The following is a 21,207-nucleotide window of genomic DNA, read 5'->3' on the forward strand; positions in this document are numbered from 1 at the left end:
AAGGAACGGCACAATATATATCTGGCAGCCTATCATTTCAATGAAAGGGATACCTAAATGCAATCATCCTACTACAGCATTGAGCTTAAAGGATACAATTTAGCTAGCAAACGGCACCCTATCCAGTCATTAACCTCTGGAGTGCCAGTCTATCACCACATATGGAGTAGTACTGCACCCATTAGGGAAAGGTCTTATACAGATGACCAGTATTTTCACCCTACAAGGAGCAGCACTTAGCAGATAACTCTGTATTAGAACATACAGGAGTTTCAGCAGTGCCACTACTTTCATCAGTAATTTATGAATACTAGTGTTAACTATAGATCTGCTACTACAGATCCGGGGTTCACACATTATAACAGAACAACCATCTTGCACTTATACACCAACAATTCCACTGTTGGTGTAAGAGGACACCATTGGGTGCACAACAACCTAGATTTGCAATTCACAAATCAACATTACACTACTGACTGCAATAGATAGCAGCAAAGTAAAGGTTTATTGTGTTAGCACACCTATTAGTATTCAATTACTGTGGCACTACATATATGGTCCTAATTACCGTTCCTACTATCATATCAATCTCTAGTATATCACTCTATATGAGGGACACTAGGGCCAGTGAATATCCTAACACTGGACATTAACATCATTCATACACTTCTCTGGAACCACTAATTCCAAGAGTTGGCAGAACTTGGTACTATTTAATAATTGTTTTAACCCCATTGTTTTAACTAAGTTGTTTAATAAATAAAGTAATTTTAATTCAATCATCATCTCACATCGGAAAAGAGTGCTATCTATAGGGGTTCTGTCCGTCTTTTAGTACATCACATCTATAACTATCTCTAATATTCCACATGTAGCGGAGTTGGATTTTTAATCACAAAAACCATGTGATGTTGGACATGTTACTTTCTTGTGTTTTGCCTGAACATTTTACAATGCTGATGTTGACAATGGATATCCTACTATATATTTTGGAAAGTTGTTTGCCTGTTTGCTATGCACTTGGACACCTCTTAAAATATCATAACCAAATTATGCATGGTGGTTCCTGAAATCAAGGATCATTTTTTTATGTACGTTTGGCAACAATTCACGACATTACATCACAAATTGCATCAGCAATGACATAACTGATGACATCACAAATAACATGATCCTATCATATAACCCTCAAGCTATCACTCAATCTTGGTCACTCTGAAAATCCAATTTGTAACATTAGCAAAAATACAGGAGCAGCCAAAGTTCTTCAAGAGAGCGGGATTATTGTTTGGAACGTGAGCATAATGTCCCACAAACACGCATTAGAGGCTCTCGATCGAACACATCAGGACTTCGGAGGCAATGAAATTATTATAGGTGGACTTGTTGTTTTAGCAGGGGATTTCACATTAAGAAAAAGAAAAATTGCATTATCCATGTATAAATCTCAGTATTTTTTGGGTTACTTAGAATTCCCGAGCAACTCCTGCTACTTTCAGCTAGTACTCTATAAAGTGCTGTTAAAGATTAGCATGTACAGTAATGTACGACTTCTACCACTCATGGCATAACTTTCTTTCTATTTTTCTTGCGTGGTTCGCATACTATATTGTCAGAATAGAGCAGATTTTTTTTTTTCTTTTAATACGGGGCTCTGCATTTTGTCCAAATCATGGCACTGTAAAAAAAAACACAAAAGAGCTGTGATTAATATAGGGCAGCCTGTATCTCAATCTGAACGCGAGTTTATTTTCAGCTCTACTTATTTGCCGAGGAAGGTACGGGCTTGTTGGTAGTTCATGCCTGAGCTCTGTCTCATTGCTTGTGGTGAATTAATGATGCGAATGTCTCCGCAGCCGTCAGATTCATAAATCACCAGAAATGAGAGGGCTAATACACAGAAGTCTTATCCTTTTGTTTAGCCATTTATTATGTTGCTTGCACATTAATAAACCGAGCTCCCCTGAGGAAAGACACGGAAAGATACATTTTTCTTCCTAATTTTCCTCAATTGTAGCCAGTAGATCACAGGTGGGAAGTGAAGGCGCTTGTCACAACAACGCGCTGTTTTGAGCCTCTCTGTAGAAATCAAGGGGCTCCGTTGTAACAACAGCAGCTTGTATTTATACATGAATTCGCATGTATACCTTCAGAAAACATGAATGTAGCCACCCCTGGGGTGCAATCCATGCAACTTATTTCTAGACTGTGTTCTGCATGCAGCGTTCAGAAGTTAGGGAAGAAGTGAGAAATAGTCCCACATTTATTACTAATGCACACAAAACTACTGTTGATGCTCTCAAATTATATGGCTTTTCAAAACTGTCTGTATTAAGAGCCTACACCCAAATGACAGTGCCATATTGTGCCACTGCCAGAACAATGCCCCCCATAGACATCAACCACCTCCATGCTATTAACTGTTCACTCTCCTGTAATGTATACATCGATACAGAAGTAAAGCACATGGATAGGTTTTAACTTTTAGGGGCTTTTTTTATTCACAGGCGCCAGGTACCCCAGTCCCAGGCTGTCAGCGCGACCAAGTCGAAAGCGAACACTGTCTATATCGCCTCTTTCTGATCACAGTTTTGACCTTCAGACCATGATCCGGACATCCCCAAACTCTCTGGTCACAATTCTCAACAATTCGCGCAGTAGCTCCTCAGCCAGTGGATCTTACGGCCACCTGTCAGCAAGTGCAATAAGGTAAGAATCGCCCGTTTTCTGCCTCTGTTCCAGAGATCTATTCCACTCCACACGCTCTTTGTGCAAACTGGCAAAGGGTTTATTTATTTTTAAATACAAATGAACTTCCTACTGTTTGTGTTATGAACAAATCATTTTTTTGAGACTTCCAACATTATTATTGCACACTTACCCCAGCTAAGAAAATAACTTTCTAAGTGAATCTGTGAGACAATAGTTAAAAAAAAAGACATACTGTATGTCCATCGTGTTCAACCTATATTAAATTGAAACATGTGTTAACAATATTAGCTCAGCATAACCACAAAGGCACAGGAGCATCAAGTATAGTGGATATTGTGCACTACACTGCACATTACGAGAAGTTTCTGTCTCCAGAGAAAAGGTGGGAAAACTCTCCCAATTCACAATTTTTACCCCAGGTATCACTAATAATGGTAACATAACAAATGAAGATCTAATTTACAAATGTACGCGTTGTAATAGTTGTATAAAGGGAAAAAAAAGCCTGGAAGTGCAAAGCTGAGGAGCATACTGTTGCTTTTTTGATGTTGTTGTTGTTAGATCAAAATTAAAATTACATCTCAAAATTGCAGATGATATCATAGAAATGAGAAGGAAATGTGATTTGTGACACCAGTCTCTGTGAAAGCCCTATGCTGGGCAAGATTCTAGTCCCATTCATTTGAATGGAAATGACCGCCTCCTGCAGAGGGGTGACACTTTCATATTAAAAAGGGTACAGTAAATAAAAATGCCACTTGTGGCAGATTTGTATGTCTTAGACAGGTCTGCAATCCTGTCTTTCTCCATTCTCGCTTAGCAACCAGTGCTTCTCCTGCAGCCAGGGATTCTGGGTAATGACACGCAAATAAGCACAGTGAGTCACTGTTTACTTCTTACCCATTTTAACATGGACCCGCTTTTAAGGTCATTTAAATAGAATACAAAAATGTGATTAAAAAAGAAATATATTATTAAAAACAATTAAATGCACTGTTCTGCAGTTGTTTTTTAACCAAGATCTTCTTTGGGTTGATTAGCACTAAAACATTTACATTACCTTCTTTTTTTGTTGTTCATATTCCAAAAGTGCAAATCAATATGGGGTAAAACTTCCTGCTCTGTACAAAAAAAAAAGTGGCTTTATTATATAAAAAAAAAAATACAGTTGAACAAGCACAAAAACCAAATGCACGCGCGCACAAATAATTTTTTTGCAAGAAAGAAAGATAAAGACAAAAGAGGTGTTCATAAAATTGGGATTTCACCGATCGGACCACTATCGGGTGGAAACTCACATTGACTTGAATAGAAGTTTACGTGCGACGTGAATTACCTCCAAAGTGTCAGTATACACTTCTGTAGAAAAGCCTGCATGCTGAACAAACTTAATTGTTTGGTTGATAAAAGACAGTCATATTTATTATGGCTCAGCACTGCTTAGTAAATTCATCCCAAAATGTGTACGCAAGGCAATCCAAAAAACAAGTTCTTTGGGGCACAAAATAGTGGTTAGAAGCAGGGTCGCAGTGGGGGATAAAATGTGATGGAGGGCAGAGGGCGCTGTGTGCAGAGAGAAAGAAAGTGGAACACATTTTTGTAACTTAAAATCACAGCTGTTTCTCGGTAAATTCTGCAGCTGTGACCAGAAACTGGATGACCTTGTTAACAGGACCGCCACAAAGTTTGGTTTTCATTACGAGACCTGTAACTATTTTTTTTTTTAAGTTAGTTAAGTTAGCTATTTGAGACTCCACGTCCTAATGAAATTACAATGCAGTTCACTGACCCGCATAAAAAGAGTTTACAGAACTCTGCTTATCAATCTTTAAAATGTTTTTTTTTGCACACAAAGTAGTTGGGGTGTTTTTGTCTGCATTGCCGCTGTTGAGTGCTCAGATTACTTAGGTACGTCGTTAACACTCTGACCTGATCACCAAAGCAGATGTGACTCCAATTCACATCACCGCACAAACCAAAACAGTCGTCATATAACCTATGTGTACCCGTTACTTTCTTTTTGTTTGTTTTTTTACAAATGTCTGTAAGAATTCAAAATGGCGTACACTACAAAAAGCTCCATTAGTTAACAGCAGGACTGACCGCCTTTAGAGGACACCCATTATTTTATAGCATTGCCTCTCAATCATGTGCAGAATTCGAACTGGCAATGTGAAGGAATTGAAAATAAATAAAAAGATCACTTGTGAACACATTCACATGTCTTAGACTGGTCTGCAACCCTGCCTTTCACTATTATCACCTAGCATACAGTGCTTCCACTGCAGCAAGGGATTATGGGGAATGACTTGCAAATGAGCACACTGTGTCGCCTTTTGCCTGAAATCCATTTTTACATGGAACCCTTAAAAGCTGTGTTAACAGCGAGCATTAGATTATAAGGGTAACATGTAAAAAAATTATATCGTGGGCGTACACATTGCAGAAAGTCCTCTCCGTTAATCGGCACTAACAGGATTCCTCCTGGTTGAGTATACTGGGTAGCGGCTTTCTTGGCCATCATAGCAATAGCACAGGGAGCAGCCTCGAGTAGGTCTGTCTCCGTTGATTCTTCACGTGCATCTGAGCTGGCATCCGGCTACGCCCCTAGTGGTGACACAGCGATCAGTTCGTTCAGTGCCTCCTCTCCCTGGTGGATCCAGGAGTCCAGGCACTAAAAGATGGGCACGGCTCCAGCTTTCGCACCAAGCACATTACAGGGTGCGGCTTCAGCGTTCACACCAAGCCCTGCACACATTTACAAAGAAAAGCTTGCAACTTGCAAAGCTTACCATGCGGTTCTCCCGTTTTGGCGGTAATCGCTATTGTATTGCTGCAGCTCCTTTAACAAAGGTTCTGGCCTCTCGAATTTCAAGAGCCCCCCTCGGACACTTCCCGCACATACTGTGAACACTTCCTGGTGGATATTCATGTGATAGTTCCCCCTTCAGGGGGTTTTGGTCCCTCGGGTCCCAAGAGCCCCCAGGTTCACTACCCATAATTCTGCAAAATATGGCCCCGATGTGGTGTTTTTCAGGCACCTCTCAGTTTGGCATAGTGAAAAGATCCATTCTGCTGCAAAAGCCTACCTGCTTCTCAGATCTCAGTAGCGCCTCCAAATGTAACCTATTTTCCCCCACCCTAAGCAGATTTGGTTCTGGTTACCGGTGTAGTGCTGCTCACCTGTTAGGCTTACAGAATTCTGAGTGTCCTCCAGTGGTAGTGGGGATAGACAAGACAGGCTTTCGGATCTGTAGCTCTTATCTTCAGTGCAGCCCCTCCATTCCAACAGGGCCTATCAGAGATAGGTGCAGTCCCTGCAGGAAAACCTCTTTCCCTCCACCTGAAAGACTGCAGCCTCAGGCAGGAGTAAAACATAACGGTGGCCTTTATTCTGCTCTCACAGCATACATCAACAGCATCTTGACATACACAGCATTCCTCTTCTCTGTGTCCCTGGAGTCAACCCCGGGAGCTTGAGGCCCCAGGAGCCTCTCCTTATCTCCCACACTCCCTGGTGGAGTATGGGGTAGTAGCTTCCACTCCCCTGCGGGAGAGAAGGCCTGGAACCAGGTCCCTGCACAGCATACATCCCACTCCCCGTGAGGGGAGAGGATAGAACACATCTCTCTCACTGAGGAGTGGGAGAGGGAAGAGAACACTCAATTTGGGCTGCAACCCCTTTTTGTTACCAGGGGAGGGTCCCAGGTCTTAGCCCCGGTGTGGGCAGTACCTAGGCATTAGGCACACCCCCTGTCACTCAAGGGAGCTGTTTACTGCAGTAGGGCATAGATTTAACCCTAACACTGCCTGCGCTGGTACCAGGACTTATGTGTTAGGTAGGGAAATTAGTAGCCATTGGGTACCTGGCTACATACAGTATGTATAGAAAGTATATACAGCAGAGGCAGCCAACTCCAGTCCTCAAGAGCTACGAACAGGTCAGGTTTTCAGGATATCCCAGTCAGTCTTCGACTGAGCCACTTGTGCTGAAGCAGGGATATCCTGAAAACCTGACCTGTTGGTAGCTCTCCAGGACTGGAGTTGGCTACCCCTGCTGTACATATGGTGTTAAAAGTGCTCAATTCCCCTAATTGGAGCTCCCCAGTGAATTTATAACTCATCAATAACAGGACTTGAAATAGCAGATTGAATTGTTTTAAAGGGGGGGGGGGTCACAATTAACCATTATTTGAATCAAAATGTTGCTGTGTGCATCAAATAAACCTTTCTTTTACTCTAAACAATGTTTGTTTCCAACTCCAGAATCTTTGGAGGTAATAACAACTTTATTCCATAGTAATAACTTTACTTCATATAGTGCTTTTCTCCCAATGGGACTCAAGGCGCTTCACAGTTACAGTATAGTGCATGTAGCACTGCACCCTCCCCCCCCTCTGGGAGATCTTGCCTAAGCTACAGGTGTTGTGGTGCTTTGTACCTGTGAGGGTCCAGGAGAGATGAGTGTCCGCGATGTTAAGGGGAAACAGGACAGGTTTTTGGTGATCCTCATGTCATGATCTTGAAGTCATCAGCGCCTCCAGTCGCAATAGGCTCCAGGGTTCCTGGAGACAGTCCCCACCACGACAGACTTCTCTCATACTCCTACCAAATAGACTGGTACTTCTCCAGGAGTATATAAAAATAATTATTTATTTGTGCAGCCACTGCAGTTGGTATTACAGCGTATGCATGGGTTTGTCAGGATAGGTCCCAGACTTCTGAATGTAGTCTTGAGGCCTTGTCCTCTGCGCAGATCTTGGGCTGCAGGTCTCTACCCCAGGAGGGGAAGAGCTCAACTCCCTCCACATCTCAACCCCGGGAGGGGGAGACCTTGACTTAATACAATTTGGAACACTTCCTCCCTAAGGCACAAAGGGGGAGGGCACAGAGTCTGAACCATGATTGGCTGTACACAGACTCAGTTCACCTCCATCCCAGTCACTAAGAGAGGCAGCATGAGGGGGGTGAACCCACAGGATAGCCTGTCACTGCCTGTAGCTATCAGAACTTATGTGGCAGGAAGGCAGAAATATAGTCTGGACCAGCCATGGCTATATGCGCGGTACACAGCATATAGGAATTGTACAGCCAGTCCCTGCCCATATGAACTACAATCTTTCTGGTGCCTGGGACACAGGGAGATAAAGTGACTTGTCCAAGTGACTTGACACCAGGGAACTGATCCAGGTTGCCCTGATTCATACTCAAGTGTCATTGTTTTTTAGTCCATATCTTTACTTACTTAGCCTCTACTTCTCCTTGGTTATATGTTGTGGTGCCTCTCAATAGACAGACATTAGAGGTTTTCATAGAGAACATTGTAGTGTACAGAGCTTTTGAAATCTCAAAGTGTTCTCAGCTTTGAACTAATAGAACAGGGAAAGATTCTGGTTCTCACTTTATATACTGCAGTTTTGCAATATACCACAAAAGACTGCAAGATTTCTCATAGAAAATCTCCAATTATTATCAGTGGGTAAGGTCTTGCACAAAACTAGATTAAGATGATAAATTCTTCCCATCAGCAGCTGTCAGTAAAACCTTAATGAGCTGCCTGTCTTCTCCAGTATACGGAACAATGATGGAGCTTTCTGTAGTAAATAGGATCCGGGTCGGGTTCCAACCCTTTGAGTGCCGGCACACCGTGATCATGTGATCACTCCTGGGGAGTCTCCTCTTCCGCCCCTCATCCGACAGATCACTAAATGCAATCTCCCCTAGCAAAAGAGCAAAAAGCCCATGACGTAGGCTTCTACATCGCGGGGGCCGCTGGAGTGTCGGTCCTCATGATGGGGTAGCTATATAATGGGGGCACTCAAGGAGTTAAACCAAGATTCAACCAAAGTTCATTGCTTTATTTATTTTATCCTACCTATTACTGGATCCCTCTCTTATTTTTGGGGTGGATGGAGGGATGAAGGGAGTTTGCGTTTAAGATTAAAAAAATTAAAAATACCACTTGTGAGCACATTCACATGTCTCAGACAGGTCTGCAACCCTGCTTTCCCCCCATTATCTCTTAGCATACAATGCTTCCACTGCAGCAAGGGATTCTGGGTAATGGAATGCAAGATAAAAACAACTTCTTGTCTATGCATAAATGAATAGCATATCTTTAGTGCCAATGGATTAGTGCGCTGCATTGAATTCAAAGTTATCATTTGCAACTGAAGACAGGCTGTTTGGAAATGCTTTTTTTCCCCTCTTTTTTCATTTTGAATTCTTTAACAAAATGGATAGCAAATTTAATCTCAAGCAATATTATTTTTAAAAACGACCTCACTTGGAGCATTTGTGCATTTTTTTTTACACTCAGTGTACCACGATATTCCACACGCATGTATGACATTGTTTTCATGCGTTTTAATGAACAGAACAGGGTAGGTACACTTTGTAATATATGTTCACTGAAAGGAAGAGGGAGCATTAAATCATTGTGCTCGGTGATGAATGGTTTGTACTGTACATTGAAGAATAAATTGAACAAACTGGCATAGAGCTCAGTGAACATGAAATCAGCTATTAGAAGAAAGCTTGTGAACAAATTCTGAGGCTGATATGCATCTTTTGATTAATGCCCTATCAATCATCCACAGTGGTTACCTTAGCAGAGCCGGCTGTAATCATTCATGGTTGCTTTCAGGAACACTGGCAGGGACTATGGGCTTGTAATAACTGCACATTATTACTGATTTCCTCCTGACTTTCACTGCAAACAATTACGGTGTTCTCCATGTTTTTGTCTTTACGTTATATAAAGAGTACAGCGTAAAATGGAAAGAGGGTCCTTCAAAGGCTGGCACATTTCTTTTGGGGCAGGGGTTCTCAACTCCAGTTCTCAAGACGCCTCCAACAGGTCAGGTTTTTTGCTTCCGCACAGGTGGTGCAGTCTTGGACCGAGCCACTGATTGATCCACCTGTGCTGAAGCAGGGATATCCTTAATACCTGACCTGTTGGGAGGTTTTGAGGAGTGAGTTGAGAACCCCGGTCTCTTTGTATTTATAATGATATTTTGTCATAAATGGCAAAACTGTTGAAACACAGGGAGTTGTAACTAGTAACAATAGCAATGTCATTACAAGCATATTCTTGGACTGTGATAAATGAAGGTGAAATAATGAAGGTCTCTGGATTCTCCGATTCTCGGGCCCCCTCCCCCCCCCACTTAATGACTTAACTTACTTTTAATTACAAAACGTACAATTTTAACTTAATACGTTTATCAGTAAGACCTATTAATTACGCAAACTTCACATTTGCATTCAATTTGGTCTCTGATATTTAAAAAAAAAAAAAGGTAATTTCTTGATATTATCCCTACAAAAAGAAAAGTGCTTTCGTATCTCAAGCAGTTTTATTAAAAGAGGCTGCGACCGTGTGTAGCTGGGTACAATTCATTGGAGATGCATGGTAATAAAGAGTGGTTTGGCAATGCCTGCTTGCAGAGTGAGGTCTTTATGCGGTAATGTAATTTCCTCAGAACTCATTCGCCGTCTTAAGAAAGACAGAGAAGTAATGAAGTGATGACAGGTATTAGCATGCATAATGGACTTTAATAGACATTTAATGATGTTAAACTGGAGGAGAGTGAAGTGCTCTCCCATTGGAATAAGCCCACATTGGAGCTCATTGATCACCAGTATCAGAGGAGACTTTCTCTTAGTCCACACTGCCCTGATGGAAATGCTGTAGGTGACATTCCGCATGAACCGGGTCTTCCATCTTTACAAACAAATGAGTGATATGACAAGCACAGTGTTCCAAGCACATTAACCAATTGATTTTCTCTCCACTTGTAATACGATCCGGAGACGTATGAAGAAGCTCATCCTTACCAAGATTAAAGTCCTACAGGGATTTCACTTACATTTCCCCATTCTAAATCCAGTCTGATAACACAATAAATATCTCCTTTTTAAACATAATGTTTTTTTGGGGATTTTTTTGTTACATTTTTATCAAATTGACATTTCAGGATTTGTTTCTGGATCAGCTATCAATTAAAATACGCCCACATATGCCATTTACTGCTATTCAATATTCAGGTACATAGCTACAAGGTGTCTTTTGTGGCCCAAAATCTGTTGCTAGTACTACAATTGGTTGATGACAATGATATTAAAGAATCATGGCAGTTATCAATCTTAGCATTGAAAATGTGAAAATAAACAATAATAAATGTAGAAATAGGGTGTTCCGAATAACTGCACCATTCTTCTTTGTAATGTTAGCTTCTAAAATTATTTCTGGAGTGGCTGAAATGGAGCATTGCTGTGCTTAATATTGTAATTATGTAATAAACAAAAACACAATGACTTTGTTTCTTTTTATAAATTTTTAAAACTGTAATTTTATTGTTTATTTATTGGTAAAGAAAGGTTCTCAATCTCACTTTAAGATAACAGCTATGCAACTATCTCCTGTGAGTAAATAAACCAGAACACCTTTTGAGTACCATTTTGTAACTGAGAACAGTTTAGTTTTGCAAGTGATTCATCTCGATATTACTCAGAATTTTATGGATGATGAAACTATAAAAGCAATGTCTCAAGGGTATTTCCATATACAGTACTTGTCTGATTACCTTTTCCTTATTACTTTAACGGTTACACTTTTTTTTTACTCTACTTTGTTTCCATTGCAGTCCAGCTCTGAGTTTCACATACCCGCCTACCCCAGTGTCCCTCCAGCACATGCATCAACAGATTTTAAGCCGTCAGCACAGCATAGGATCAGCCTTTGGACACAGCCCTCCGCTTCTTCATCCAGCTCCAACGTTTCCCTCTCAGAGAACAATACCAGGCATTCCAAGTATCCTGACCCCAGTCCAGATCAGCTCTGGTCCATCAGAAGCCATACAGGTGACATCTTATATCAACAAATAAAGAATTTTACAATCTTTTTACCTATGGGGCCCAGCAATTTACAATCTCTAGACACCTGTTTATTGTTAATATTTAGATGTAGCTGTAGATACCCCAGAATTATTAGATGTAACCACAGCAATCCCCTTTCATCACGTTTCATGACTTAGATTATTTCTCCCCTAATACAGGGCATATTGATTATTATGATTACACCAAGGTTGCCAAAGCTTCACAGCATTGTAAAAGCATTGTGGTTTTAAAATGATTTGAAATCAAGTCCGTTTTGATTAATCTATAGGACACAACAGCTGCATCTATATTGGTAAGGATGGATGCTGTTCTTCTAGCGCAGCGATATCCCAGGGTCAGGGGACGCTGAATAAAAAACCGTGTTGAAAAAGAACAATCAGTCTGGATTTTCAAAATAATGTATCTACATTTTAAGGGGCATTAACAAAAATACTTAAGTACTAGGGATTCTATATGAAGATTGTGGGGGAAATGTGTTAGGCTTTTAAATAGAGCATCATTTGGTTGCCTCAGACCACAAAAACAGTGCCCTACTTGTACCTGCATACTATCTAAACACGTGCAGGGAGAAGTGCAAGTTTAGCCACCACTTTCTCTCACCGGGATGAATGGGGTTAGTTTGTCCGGTAAACCGTGCATATGGTGTGTGTCTACTTCATAATGATTTACAAGGTTCAAAGCAGCAAGCGATAAAACAAGCGTAATCTTCCATGCAGCAAAATATCACAAACTCATCCTATCTGCAAAGGTATCATGTTTCAAAGTTCTGTTAGCCTGCTCTATTTCCCTGTTACAGTGATGTAAGGATACTCATGATATCTTTAAATGTCTAGTATTTTATAATAGGCTTTGTTTTTTAAAAGCTATATTACTGCAGCCTTGCCAAGAGTTAATGGTCTTACGCTCCATTTTTCATACATTAGCCGATGCGCTTGATCTTGTTTTTGAATTACATGTTTATCAAGGGCAGCTTTATTTTTTTTATACACCAAACTCTACAGCAGAACAAACCCACCAGTGAGTCGGCAGTCAGCAGCACTGGGGACCCAATGCACAATAAGCGTTCCAAGTTCAAACCTGAAGAAGACCTTCCAAGTCCAGGTGCAGGGGGCATGCAGGTAACATCATTTTGGTTCTATCCTCTATCTTTCTGTTGAACGGCTGCATTTATTCTCACATACAGTACTGTAATGGCTTTATCAAACACTGCTTGTAAACATATGATCATTTTTTTTTTTAGCTTAAAATAAAAAAGTGGCACTTATATCATTTATTTTATATTTTTTAAACGGTAGTTTGGACTGCTGCTTTAATGCATAAAATGTGTTTAAATGTACTCAAACTCTATATGTTGAGACAGACCACAAGATGTGCTGGGATCATGCACTTTTTGGATACTGTATTGTAGTAATCCTTCATCATCACCGTCATGCATTAGTTCCCGTTTGTGCATTTTCACATGGATTTACTACTCTGAGCATATGTAAAACATATTTTATCACACATGTCTTCTATATGTCTGTGAGTAGGGCTACTGGCTATGCACTTCTTTAACCCAGGCTGTGATGAAAAGCTGTGTAATACAGAAGACATAAACTTACAGGGGTCCTTGTTAAAATGGATAAGCAGTAAAGAGTGACACTGTGTGCTCATTTGCATGTCTTTACCCAGAATCCCTTGCTGCAGTGGAGCACTGAATGCTAAGAGATAATGGGGAAAGGCAGTGTTGCACACCTGTCTGAGAAATGTGATTGTGTTCACAAGTGATATTTGTATTTGTTGTTCTATAGCTTGCAAAGTACAACAGTAAAAATACTCTCACTCATACTTATTAAGTGGAGCTATTCTATAAGGCCTCTTCCCTCACTGGATGATACCTTATAGCTCGTTCAAGTGCAGGCGTCTTCCAGAGCCAGAAGATGTCTTATGGAATAGCACTAAGCAGTAAATATGGGCCTGTGTGCTGTAAGTATATATTAAAAGTTGTATATTAAGTATGCCCCATGAAAGGCTTTACATATGGAATCTGACCTATTATGCAACCAGAAGAATACATTTACGTCAGTCCTCTGTGTTGCTGACTGTGCCAGGAGGATTGGCAATATTTTGGCTCACAAAAAACATTGCTCACTCTCACATCATAAAGCTTTTGCAAACGTAAATAATACATTTTAAAGGAATTTCAAAATGATTTTTTTTAAAGATTTTTAGTGGTATAAGCGCTCAAGCGCGGGATCCATAGAATGTAAATATATAGAAAAATAGCGCATAAACAGAGGCACAAGATATGAGGCTAGTGGTATATATAGAGCAAACCAATATGACTCTCAGGTGATACGGGGTCCTAAACAGAAACAAAGTAACCCTGAAGGAAAAGAGTTAGAGGGCTGAAACCCACTCCTCAAAACCTCATTGGGATAGTCCCAGGACCACTATTATAACACATGATACAATTAAATATGAATATACTCACATATTTGTAGTGCCTCTGTCCTGTGCCCCAAGTTAGGCGTGCTGCTGGTAGTTGAATGAGAATAGACAACATTTTGGAGATACAGCGCACAGAGTGGGTCAGAGAGCGATATAACAAATTATTTCTTTATTGCGTCCATTAAAAAACGGAGGTGTAACAGACGTGCAACCTGCACGAAACGTGTATGAGGTCTTTTACACCTCCGGTTTTTAATGGACACAATAAAGAAATATATATTTTTAGATCACTCTCTTACCCACTCTCTTGGCTGTGCGCTGTATTTCCAAAATTTGGGCAATTATTTTTTTTATATCACATAAATGTTTTTTTGTTTTTTTTAAACACCTGATATTTTTAATCTTTCTGTAAAATAAAAATCTTCCTCTGAAGCTTTGACACAGAGATGGGCCCTAATGACCTTTTGTATCTGTTTGTGCTTGTTTGTTCTTATTCGGTATGTTATTCTGTTTATACAATTGTCTTCAATCTGTATCCCCGGTGTACCGCGCTGGGAAATATGTTGGCACTTTACAAATAAACTCTAATATTAATAAAGTATATGATGCAGATGAACCGATTAAAACATCTCTGAAAGAAATCAAACAAAGCAGACCCCAGCTTTTCCCTTCCACCTAACACATACCCAGTAACCTCACATTCCCATGTTTTAACCCTTGTGTTTAGGATCAGCCAGATGGAATGACTCTGGTGAAAGAGGAGGGGGACAAAGATGAAAGTAAACAAGAGCCTGAAGTGGTCTACGAGACAAACTGCCATTGGGAAGGCTGCTCACGAGAGTTTGACACACAGGAGCAGCTAGTGCATGTAAGTTAATGGAATTCAGGAACTGGGTTTTAAAGCTGGGTGACCTCTCTTCGTGGAGGTCAGGTTCTCTGACCCTGTGCTGAGTCAAGTTTCTTAGCCAGCAGCATTGGAGGCTGGAGAGGGCTTTATGCGTTCCAAAGAAGAAAGAGAAGTCTGAGCTGTGGTGCTTGACCTGTTCAGTCAGCTAAAGCTTAGCGCAAAATTCAATAAAGTCTTCAACAGAGAGTGTAATGGCTCTGATCCTGTAAGCCAGCAAACATTATTTTTTTCAGTTGCAGACTTTGATAGTTATTGAGTAATAGTAAGCTGAACATGAATTAATACTAACCTCAAGCCCAGACTACTTTCTATAAAACCAGGCTTCTTTCAACATTTCTTCTTCTTTTTTAACAAATGTAATGCATTATTTGTTTGTTTGGGAGAGAATTGTTATATTTAAAAAAAAAAAAAAAGCATTATTGACTATCTTTTCTTTTGGACCACCTCGCCGTGATTCAACATGGCTTCTTGTGTACGGTGTCTTCCTCGTGTTCGAGCTACAAAGAAACTGGAAAAAAGCTACAGTCACTAGATGCAGAAAAGTTAATCTCATGCTACAATAGCTTGAGCGTCTAGATCCTTGATGACATACAAGCTGTTTCTGAAAGAGAGACCGTTTTCTAGTTACAAAGAGATCCTTTTTTTTTTCCCTTTTTTTAAACAATCAGTTGAGTTTTGTGAAGAACCTAAACACATGTAAATAAGCAGCCTCCCCATATTTGAATAAGGTTTTTTTCTTCTCCACCCAATTCTTGCTCTTTCCCATCTTATGTAGAGTAACATTTGTTATGCGGATTTCAGCTGAATGTATCCGTCTAAATGGGATATGTTTCCTATCTTTGTGCAGCAATCTTCTGTTTTGAATTAACACAGAGAAGTGGAGCATGCCAAAAATAGTTTTTTTTCCATTGTAAATGAACCATCTTAAAACATAAGCTCTTATGTGTTTATTCTTACAAGAGGAAACAGCAGCAGTTACAGAAATGGCCAAAAATATGGGACTTTATAAGCAGTAAATACAAAGCTACACCAAAAAATGAAAGGAAATCAGCAGACAGCATGAAACATCTTGTTACAAGAGTATTTTAAAAGCAAGTCAGTTAGCTAGAAAGTGGTTTGGATGCAAAGTCCCATAATAATTCTGCCTCTTTTCTGCAGTCTTGCCATGTAAACTTATGTAATATTGTTTTCCAGCTCACAATGCTCATTTATCATTTTCTTCAAGGTGCATAAACATTATTGAAGATTTTTCCTTCATTCCGACTGATTTGTCTCTTGAGTGTGCAAAAAAACGTACCATTTTCATTACTATTCAAAAAGCTGGATTTGCTTCTTAGGGCAATGATTTTCACCCTCTACTTGGGGGGCTTGAGACATACTCGAGTTTCGAAATGACCAACATGAGAATGACCTTGGATTACATACTGGTACAAGTAAGAGTTTCTTGGTATCACCAAAACATGACATTCCCTGAGAGGAGCTCTGGAAATAAAACACTGAAATATATTCTCTTAACATTTAATGTGCTGAGACTTCTTCCCACACAACTCTTTTCCCCATTGTAGAGGAGTAAAGTCCTCCCTGTTAATATGGAGAATAGATTATGCAAGAAATCTTATTTCCACAACATTCCCTCTGAAGTCCAACTGACTTCATTATATGCTGATGGTGCATTTGTGGCACAGCAAGAACTGAACAGAACCCAGCGGAATAGAACAGCACAGGGTGCTATAGTGGTAGAGAAGTACAACAAACAATAGCCAAGTAATAGGGAGAGAGCATAATACACTAAGAGATTATTCTGGTGCTCACTGAGAACAGAGAGGAAAACAATGAATACAGTATGTAACTAACAGTCACAAAGAATCATACTTTCAGTTCAACGTATTTTGCACTGGTCAGACTTGTCCACAGGTCCGAAATAGCAGTTCAAAATAATATTGTTGCCCACCAATTATCTACATTTACACGAAGGGCTTTATTCTCAATTGTCTGAAGCAGCCAATTAAAGGCAATGTGGATTTTCAGCTGAAAACAACCTGAACGGTCACTTTGGCCAATATAGAGCACGGCCCTAAGTCATTATAAATATGAAATTCTCAAAATTTAGCACCATTGTTGAATTTTTTTCTGCCCATTTATTTCACTGATTTTAAATGATTGGTGATCTGCATCCTGTAATTCCTGTGCATATAAGCGCAGGCATATATGTGAAGAAATCCTCGGGTACAATTTTCAGTGTCTCATCCTGGTTTTTTTTTTTTGCTTTAGTGTTCTTATATGATTCATTCGCTTTTCAACCCACCCTAATATCAAACTGGTAAACATGCTACTTATGAAACATTTTTTATTATATAAAAAAAAAATTGTTTCCCTATTCCTGTAAAACACTTTCCCGTAGTCTCCTTGGCTGCAGCACAGGACAGCTGCACTGTTAGTCATGACAGCTATTGTTAACTTTCACAGTATTTGTCATAGGCTTTAATCAACACACGACGCACAAAATAAGGCATTTTTAAAGTGGCATACAAAACAAATCATGCTCTAGTTGTCTAGAACAATTTTCTTCTGAAATTTTGTTTTATCCCAAATGCTCTTTTTCCAAGGGTTTTGCCAACGAGTTAGGAATCAAAGGTCTAATTACTTAAGTCTCCCAGATGCAAAATGGGGGGCAAAAATTGAATAATTATACTTTTATTTCATATAGCACTTTTCTCCCAATGGGACTCAAAGAAGGTTATAATTACAGTATAGTCCACAGCACTGTCCATAGGATTTTTACAGACACAGTCTCTGTCCCTTAGAACTGACAATCTATGTTTTGGTGCCTGAGGCACAGGGAGGTAAAGTGACTTGTACAAGGTCACAAGGAGTTGAATCAGGAATTGAACCAGGCTCCCCTGCTTCAAACTCAGTGTCGTCTATTTCAGATGATGCTACATCAGAGTCAGTGTCGTAACTCACTGAGCCACTCCCTCCACCACCAAAGAAATGTAATTCATTTGACAAATCTGGTGCAATTGTTTTAGTACTGGTTTTGCAGGTGGGGGACTTCAGTAAATAACCTTTTAGGGTGGAGCAACATATCTTAAATTATAAGAACAAATAGAAAGTAGAAATTGCTCATGGAGAACCCGTGCCCTATATTGAATTAAGTAAATAGGAAAATCATTTCAACTCATTCACAAATGCATTGGATATCCCTAGTGAATGCTTTTCTTTTGTGCACCAAATATTGCAGTACATTACTAGTGAATTTAGCCAACACAATATCCTGTTAAAGGGGCAGTCCTTCTGAGGGCCAACGTGTACTAATGGATGGGACATATTTCAAAGGTTAAATCTGTTTAGTGGACACGTTAGTTTTTTTTTTTTCAAAATCTAGCATCTATGTGTGTTTTTTTTTTTTAGAACAAAAATGAAGTGAGACTTGGGAGGGATTTCATTTCTATTGGCTATTCCATCTTGTGTAATGGCAACATGCCCCTCACTGTCCTCTCCCTTACCTAACTTGGTTCTTTGACAGGGTGGGATAGTGTTAGAGGAAACACTTGATTGACAAACACTCCTCCATCCAGAGGCCCTCCCTACCAAAAAAGAAATCATGACCCATTCCAGATCCCTCCCCACCAAAAACAAAAGCTGCCAGAATTTTGCTTTTTATTTTAGGCATGGGTATATTTGTTTAAAGAAGCTTTCAATCGTGAATTACATTAAAAAAAAATGTGATCAGGCATTGCATCAAAAACACTATATATATATATATATATATATATATATATATATATATATATATATATATATATATACATTCATTCATAAGAAAGTTTAAAATGTTGACTTGCCATAGTTAAACTTTCATGATACATTAACCAGCAGATAAGGTGTTTTAAACCATTCTGACACCCTGTCTTATTTATAGCACCTATCTGTCCCCCTCTACCCTTTACAGTTAATAGCAGGATTCATGATTCTCCATGGTTGTCTATCTAGTGTGTGACAGTGCCGGCTTCCTGCTAAAGCAAGTCACTATCTATAATTGATATCCTTCCATGGAATGGGGTGCCGGCTGCAATTGAAGAGTTTTTGCTGAGCGCTTTTAAATCCTGACAAGTCCTGCCTCTTGTTCTGGTTTAGTTATTGAGTGCACTGCAGGAATTCCAGGCTTATTTGAACTTGGGTGGAGAAGAGCCACATGGTTTATATTAGAAAAATAGAAAATAACTACATAAAATGCTGAGTGACAAATGTTTCATAGTGCCTTGTAGTTGACTGTCAGGTCGTCTTAAAGCTGCAGACCAAGCAATATCCTACATGCCTGTTTTTTTTTTATAAATCAGTTGTGTGCTAAAAAAAAAAAAACCAACAACTCAATGACATTTTTAATGTATTATAATGTAACAATCATTTTTGTTTCTATACCAACCATTTACAAAGTCACACCCCCTTCCTCTTCTGAAGCAGGCTCTGGCACACCCCTTTTTGAGCCCTGCCCTCTCTCTAGCAGTGCGCCAATTGTATCTAGTGACTGCCTGGTCACATGATCTTCCCCACATAACTTTGCATCTTTGGTCCTCTTCTGCTGCACTGGCAGCCATTTTGTGAACGCCCGAGCCAAATCTTTGCCGATCGATCACAGGAGAACGGATTGGTCGGCAACTTAGCTAATTACTTATCATTGTGTGGATTGTATTGATGCACATATTAAAGGGGGTATTTTATTTTTTTAACGGCAGCTTGGACTGCAGCTTTAACACATCTAAAGTAATAACACATTATTAGTATTTTAGTTTTTAGGCAGTGACATGGAGCTTCACACATATAACAAGTTAAAGTGTTAAAATAGTCAACAAAATCAATATATAGATTCAAACAGGATGGAATATCACTCACTACCCCAGGAACTGCAGTTATTGTTCTCTTTCTATAGCCGATTGTAATAATGACTAATTTCTGTATATTCCTTAATAGTTATTCATGCCCTTTTCATAGTTTGACTCGAGTTTAAGTTGGCAACGCTATTAAAAATGCCTTGTATTAGAAAACAACATTTAAAAATGATGGTTACATAGAGAGGGCTGTTTACTATATTGCTATAGCAGTGGTTTCCATACTTTTTTGCATCTGAGATCAGATGCAGTATAAATTCTTCTATATTTGGTACAATTTTAATATGACCTGACAATTACAGGGAACCCTGGTTGAAAAACACTGTGCTATAGTGTCGATCAGGGCACTATCACAGAATAAGGAACCACCTCCCTAAATTGAGTACATTTAATTTGTTACAACTGCTCTACTATGTGTTCCCAAGTGTGATTATGGATTTAAAACATGAGAAGGGCCCAGAGAAGGTTACTAGCACCAAATATGAGAGTACAGGGAAAACGTCGGTGCATCTGCTGCTGCTGCTGAAGATTGGAAACCACAAACTGCAAACCACAAAATATCCTAGGTGCAAAAATTTATTTTAGGGCATAGTAACAGCCAAAAAGAACACTCTGACGCGTTTCCCGTGGTATCCCACGCTTTATCAAAGAGTCTTTGATAAAGCGTGGGATACCACAGGAAACGCGTCAGAGTGTTCTTTTTGGCTGTTACTATGCCCTAAAATAAATTTTTGCACCTAGGATATTTTGTGGTTTGCAGTTTGTGGTTTCCAATCTTCAGCAGCAGCAGCAGATGCACCGACGTTTTCCCTGTACTCTCTTCAATTGTTCCTTGGTAGGAGCACACAGGACAGGACCAGGATATCCCCAAGGTCAGCAGTGAGTAATCCATTTACTTCATTTATGTGATCAGTCCCACACACGGTTACCTAGACCACCACATAAGACTTACCTATATGGCTAGTGGCATAATCTATGGGAGTGTGTTTAACATTGGACTATCTGGAATCCTGAGTCTTATGAACTGTCCTATGCTATGAAGATGTTTATATTTTTATATCATGATCAAACATTGCCTACTCCTGGTTAGCATCACAAGTGGGAATTAACCCTCCCCTTCCCTTTCATGTAGCACCAAATATGGAATCATTTGTGTACAGTATATATCATTGTCTTATGTTGTTTAGTCTTTCAAGAAGTATTCACACGAGCGTTCCATTTTGTTTAGGCCTACTGAGATTTATTCTTGCAGTGCTTAATTACTTAATTATATACCAACATAGTCATTTTCCCATTTTCATTGCAATTGCAATAATTGCACACTAATAAGATGCATTTCAGCAGTGAAAGACACAAAATACAATGCAA

At 39.6% G+C, this 21,207-nt stretch overlaps 1 protein-coding gene across 5 annotated transcripts in view; it reads left to right on the plus strand.

Moving 5' to 3' along the window:
• Window positions 1-21,207, plus strand: part of GLI3 (GLI family zinc finger 3) — a 233,465-nt gene that overhangs the window by 167,482 nt on the left and 44,776 nt on the right. For 4 of the 5 annotated variants that reach the window (XM_075586592.1, XM_075586594.1, XM_075586593.1 and 1 more), the window contains 4 exons: window positions 2,508-2,709; window positions 11,361-11,577; window positions 12,615-12,731; window positions 14,771-14,911. In XM_075586592.1, the coding sequence (XP_075442707.1) occupies window positions 2,508-2,709; window positions 11,361-11,577; window positions 12,615-12,731; window positions 14,771-14,911 (677 nt within the window). The remainder of the gene's footprint in view (window positions 1-2,507; window positions 2,710-11,360; window positions 11,578-12,614; window positions 12,732-14,770; window positions 14,912-21,207) is intronic. The other variant, XM_075586595.1, reaches the window with a different exon arrangement.

The sequence above is a fragment of the Ascaphus truei genome, chromosome 2 (assembly GCF_040206685.1).
Source record: "Ascaphus truei isolate aAscTru1 chromosome 2, aAscTru1.hap1, whole genome shotgun sequence".
NCBI classification, from domain to species: domain Eukaryota; kingdom Metazoa; phylum Chordata; class Amphibia; order Anura; family Ascaphidae; genus Ascaphus; species Ascaphus truei.